Below are 6,070 nucleotides of genomic sequence, written 5' to 3'. Positions count from 1 at the left end.
CTCTGAAGCGTACACGTTCCTATCTTCTTGATGTTTTAGATGCATCAGATCTGACCATGTTTAATAAAATTGGCGATAATACATTTCCAAATATTGCTGCACTCACACTCGGAAAGTTTGTTGAAGAGATTCCCTACAATGAATCCTATAGACACGTACCATTTGACAGGCATAACTTTATCTGGAAGCAATTTTCTGCTAAAGGATACAGAAGTCTATACATTGAGGACAGGATCGGAACCTTTGATTACCTGATGGCCGGATTTCATTCATATCCCTCAGACTATTATAATCGACATTTCTTCATGGCTATGCAAGAAGAGAAATCTGTATGGAATACGGATGATTTATGTATAATGGATCGACTTGAAACTGGTATGGTATTGGATTATGTAGCTAAATTTGTACGATTGCAACAAAATTTACCTTATTTTGCTTTTTCATTCGCAACAACCTTAACTCATGACGAGTTTAATAATGCTCAGTATGCGGACCTTCCACTCCTAAACTTCATAGGAGAATTACATGAGGACCAGCTTTTGAATAATACCCTCCTCATCGTCTTCAGTGATCATGGGATTCGTTTCGGAAACTATCGTAATACTTTCGAAGGGATGATGGAGGAAAGACTGCCGATGATGTATCTGGTTTTTCCCAAGTGGTTTAAAGAAAAGTATCCTTTATATTCGAAAAATCTTGAATTAAACACGAAACGTCTTACTACCCCGTTTGATATTTACGAAACATTGAGAGACGTATTGAATTTTGACGACAGGATTATCCAACGAAATGGATATAAAAATAGAGGGATAAGTCTCTTTAGGGAGATTCCACAGGAGAGAACATGTCAAGATGCAGGAATTGCACTACACTGGTGTACATGCGTGGGACATACAGTCGCAAATATCTCGGATCTTACTATCAATTTTTTGAGCGATTTCCTTGTCCGAAGCTTAAACAGAAAGTTAAGTCATGTTCTCCATAAATGTGAGAGGTTAGCTTTGGAAGAAATTAAGCATGCGTCAATAGTTCAAATTTCTGAACCTGTTCTTGAAAGTAGAAATAGAAAAGTAAAGTCCCAGGCACATTACCAAATAAAAATCAAAACAAAACCGGGAGATGCTTTATTTGAGGCCACTATATTCTATGATGAAAGATTTCGTTTTAGAAGACTAGATGGTGACATCAGCAGAATAAATAAGTACAGTAATCAGTCATCATGTATCAGCGAAAACCACGAACTGCTGAAATACTGTTTGTGTCGGAAGTAAATTATATGTTTAAATTAGAAGATATGAAAGAAATAAGAAAAATGATATTGTGTTTTGTCGCCTATCTTTAAGAAATTTTTCAAGTGTAAAAATGTTTGAATGAAGTTTCATATTTTTAACGATATTCATATAAATTTTCATCAAATATATTATTTAGAAAAAATCAAGAGTTAATTCTTTCAGTTTGCTTAACCTGTTTTTTTTTTACCACAGAAATCAACAAAAAATGAACAAAATTTTTCAAACATTCTACCTCTGTGAAACCAAAGGTACTATTTTGAGGTATTATGGAGTGTTTGTTTTTAAATTTCATACCATCTCTTTGTGTTTGGGGGAGGCGTAAAAAGAAAAGTCGCATAGATGAACACTTTTACCGATTTCAAATGACATAACAAATAATAAATCTGATATTCTATCAATGTCATATGTCAATTCTTTTCAAGTATTTATAACAAAGAAAGTTTTCCGTCTGAATTATCAATTTCCATGCATATTTGAAAATTTTATTATGTTTACAGTCTTATTTCCATGGATTAATTTATTACTCCTTGTGAAAATAGTGATTAAAAGTCAGTTAACTTTTTTGATGTTGGTTTTACATAAATAAATTAAATACTTATCGAGGTTCGCTTCTCAGCTTTTTAGCAGATTTTTGTTTTGGCCTTAATTAAAAAAGAAACAAACAAAATGTTTTAAATCCTATAATAAATTTGGTTGCTATAATATTAATTTTAAAGTATTATTCAATTAAAATCCAAAGATTAAATTCCAAACCGAAAAAAAAATAATGAGGAACTATAGGTTGTGGCGAAAGGATTTTAGAAGAAAAAGATAATTTTTCTTCTTTCAAAGTTTACAGTATTGTTAAGTTTGGATTCCCATTTTTACATGAATTCTGCAAACAGAGTAATAATGTGCAGCGAAATATTATATGCTGGTCCTAAATTATAAATTAACTTTCGTGAATTCTTTCATCAAATTTGGCAAATAGATAAAATATATCATGAAATTACTTGAAAACGTAACCCAATTAAAGCTTTATATGCCTTTTTCTGGTAATATCTAAAAGTGACATCACCCCCCCCCCCCCCACACACACACACACACACACACACCCACCCCACCCCCCACCCCCCACCCCACTTTTTTTATTTCAATTTTTTAAATATAAGATAATTTCAATCAGCGTGCTTAAATACGAAAAAAATGTACTAACTTTCAAACGATTTTACTGCTTTTTACATTTTTTACACCAGAAGAATAACATATTTAGTGTAAAAAGGACAAAAATCATTATTCCGAACTGAAGAAGCTTTAAACTATTTTTGTTTTCACTATATTTATTATGACAATTTAAGATGAAAAAGACTATGTTTGATCCTGTAATTCATTTTGATAAAAAATATTTATGGAAAAAACTATGAAAACTCACTTATCTGTTTGACGTAATGATATTGCAGAGAGGTTAATATATAAATTGCTCCGTAGTGCTAAAAGTAGCACACTGACCCCAATTTTTTGTTATGAGTTTTCATTTCTTATGTGTGTAGATTCTAAAATATACCTGCAAAAAATACTTTTGATAACAGGAACCAACCTCCTTAAGAAATATTCTTTATTCAAATCCGTTTGAAGGATCAAATGCAAGTTATTTTGAAGAAGGAGGACGAAAATAGAAAGGTAGCGTTCGTAGTTCTTTTAACTTTTTAAATCGGTTTTCTGAATTTATGGTTAATTTCGTTTCCGATAAGTATTTCACTTTTTTCTTTTTTAGAAAATTATTCGTGAAAATGATAATTTAGGAAAAAGTAAAATACATGTACCAATTATTGAAATTTTAAATGATTTAAAAACCTACCACAGTTCCTCATAATTATCTTTTATCAATCGATGTATAATTCATTTAATAAAAATCTTACGCTTTTATCATTTAAAAAATTAATGTTACAAAAAAAAATTATAAAAATGGCAATGTTATAACATAACTTATACATATTATGTTTTGAAATTTATTTGCAAACACTTTGATAAAACATTGTTTTTGGTGAATAAAATTACATGTAAATCAAATTTTCAAAAATTGCTTCCTTAAAAATACATTCTTTTACTTTACTTTTTACAACTAATTAGAGGGAGAGAATATAATGGTTGTCAAGTATTTTTTTTTTCCTTTTCTTGTTTCAAGAATGATTGTCCTTTATTTACACAATCGTAATCAAAAATGTTTAAATAGAAATGCTTATTTTATTACTTATGAATGCATTTTTAATCTGTGAAGAGCTTCTTTTGTTTCTTCTTTAAAATATAATTTTAATTAACAGTAATTTTTTTTATCACGCATACTATGCTGACGTCATAATAGAGCGACCTAAAACATATAACTTCAAATAACAGTATTTTGAAAAATAAAAATTAGAGAGCTTAAATAAAAACAAATACTTGTCAAGATTCCTTCCTCAGTTTTTCGGCGGATTGTTGTTTTGGCCTCAATTAAAGAAATCTACATAATGTTTTAGTTCTTATAATAAATTTAGTTTCCTTAATGTTGATTAAACTACATTTGATTAAAATCCCATGATTGAATTCCATACCGAAAAAAATAATGAAGAACTATATTTTGTGACGGAGGGATTTTTAGAGGAAAAAGATCCATTATTTTCCTCTTTTGAAGTATTCGGTATTATTAAGTTTGTATTTTCATTTTTACATGCAGCCTACATACAGAGTAATTTTGCTCATGCTAGTCCTAAAGTATATAATCCCAGTTTTAAAGGTGCATGGATACAGATTTGAAGATAATATTTCCTGTATAATATTACGACATATATATTTAAATAGCATTTCACACAAAAATATATTAAAAATCTTTTTTCATCTAAAAGTTGTTAAAACTTCAATTTTTTAGACAGGTTTGATTGACACATCCTTGCACTTTCACAAATTTTAATTTCACTCTTAATACTTAGGAAAAGTAGATACCTTGTTGTGTATTAAGGAAAAATATTATAACTATAATCCAGAAAATTCAGAGTAGAAATGTTCGGAAGCAAAACATACACACAGTATATTGTCAGCCGTGCAGTTGTGATAAACAGAATTAAAAAATTGAACCCAACGGTGAATCGTAAACATCAACAATAACAGAGCTCTACGAAAGCCCAGAAGGCTCATTCGAGATTCAAGTTTCGAAATACGAGATTCAAAATTCGAGATTCGAAATTCGAGTTTCGAGATTCAAGATCCAGATTAACCAATCAAAAGGCTCATTCGAGATTCGAGGTTCGAAATACGAGATTCGAAATTCGAGTTTCGAGATTCAAAATCCAGATTAACAAATCAAAAGCGGGTTCAACATTTGATTACTCCCCTTTATTATGTTTTATCTATCAATAAATCGTTTAATATATTTATAACAAATGAGTCATTTGATTAAATTACAATGCAAGAAAGAGTGTTATATATATTAGAAGGAAAGTCAAATAATCATTGGATTTTTGATCAACAAGATATACTTCAATTTATATTATGACTTCTTAAATATTAAATACATATATCAGGGATATATATATATTTGCATTGTCTACTTTATATAAAGGGTTGTTGACATAATAATAAAGTTATAAATAGTGACTAGAGATTCATAAAATCCCCACCCCTACCCGCCACACCTGCCACTTTTTCCCGACACTGAAAATGTTACTTTAAAAACTTGAAAAGCAATGTAGCCTTGGTAAATAAAAACCGAGTATATTTTAATCTTTGACCATAACGCTATGGTCAGAGACTTAAATAAAACCATAACGCTATTCTGCAGCTAATTTAGACTAATCTACTGTTTGATATTCAGATAAAATGAATGCTGCATTTATTCTAATTCATATTTGCAATCTGTATTGTATATATAATTGTTAATTAATTCAAGAAATCAAAGCCTAAGATTAAGATAAGTAATTGAAAACTTTATTTTTATGTACTGAGTATTCCCTCTAATGGGAAAACGAACACGGTTTTTATTTATCAAGGCTACATTGCTTTTCAAGTTTTTAAAGTAACATTTTCAGTGTCGGGAAAAAGTGGCAGGTGTGGCGGGTAGGGGTGGGGATTTTGTGAATCTTTAGTCACTATTTATATCTTTATTATTATGTCAACAACCATTTATATAAAGTAGACAATGCAAAAATATATATATTCCTGATATATGCATTCTATTTAATATTTAAGAAGTCATAATATAAATTTAAGTATATCTTGCTGTTCAAAAATCCAATGGTTATTTAACTTTCCTTCTATTATATATAATACTCTTTCTTGTATTGTAATTTAATCAAATGACTCATTTGTAATAAATATATTAAACGATTTATTGATAGATAAAACATAATAAAGGGGAGTAATCAAAAGTTGAACCCGCATTTGATTGGTTAATCTGGATTTTGAATCTCGAAACTCGAATTTCGAATCTCGTATTTCGAACCTCGAATCTCGAATGAGCCTTTTGATTGGTTAATCTGGATCTTGAATCTCGAAACTCGAATTTCGAATCTCGAATTTTGAATCTCGTATTTCGAAACTTGAATCTCGAATGAGCCTTCTGGGCTTTCGTAGAGCTCTGTCCTGCTTACAAAAACTGTGTACGTTTCATGGATGTGATCTATCTGCTTAACTCTGTACACAACACTTAGCGCAAAATGACGATACTTGTGAAGGGGTTTAGCTTTCTAACATTTCTACTCTGAATATAATTATTTTGCTGGATTAAAGTTTAAATATTTTTCATTAATACACAACAAGATTGCCAA

The 6,070-nt window shown here is 29.9% G+C and overlaps 1 protein-coding gene across 1 annotated transcript; it reads left to right on the top strand.

The window, feature by feature from the left end:
- The first annotated feature begins 254 nt into the window (after nucleotides 1–254).
- On the top strand, nucleotides 255–1,319 carry LOC134283483 (uncharacterized). Its single transcript, XM_062765935.1, has one exon. It carries the CDS (start codon nucleotides 255–257, stop codon nucleotides 1,269–1,271), a length of 1,017 nt encoding a protein of 338 aa, XP_062621919.1. The 3' UTR covers nucleotides 1,272–1,319.
- Nucleotides 1,320–6,070: the final 4,751 nt, after the last annotated feature.

The sequence above is a fragment of the Saccostrea cucullata genome, unplaced genomic scaffold, assembly GCF_032062105.1.
Source record: "Saccostrea cucullata isolate Sc308-1 unplaced genomic scaffold, CSIRO_AGI_Scuc_v1 ctg425, whole genome shotgun sequence".
NCBI classification, from domain to species: Eukaryota; Metazoa; Mollusca; class Bivalvia; order Ostreida; family Ostreidae; genus Saccostrea; species Saccostrea cuccullata.
Note: the sequence above shows the minus strand (reverse complement) of the source record. Positions and strands in the feature narration are given on the sequence as shown.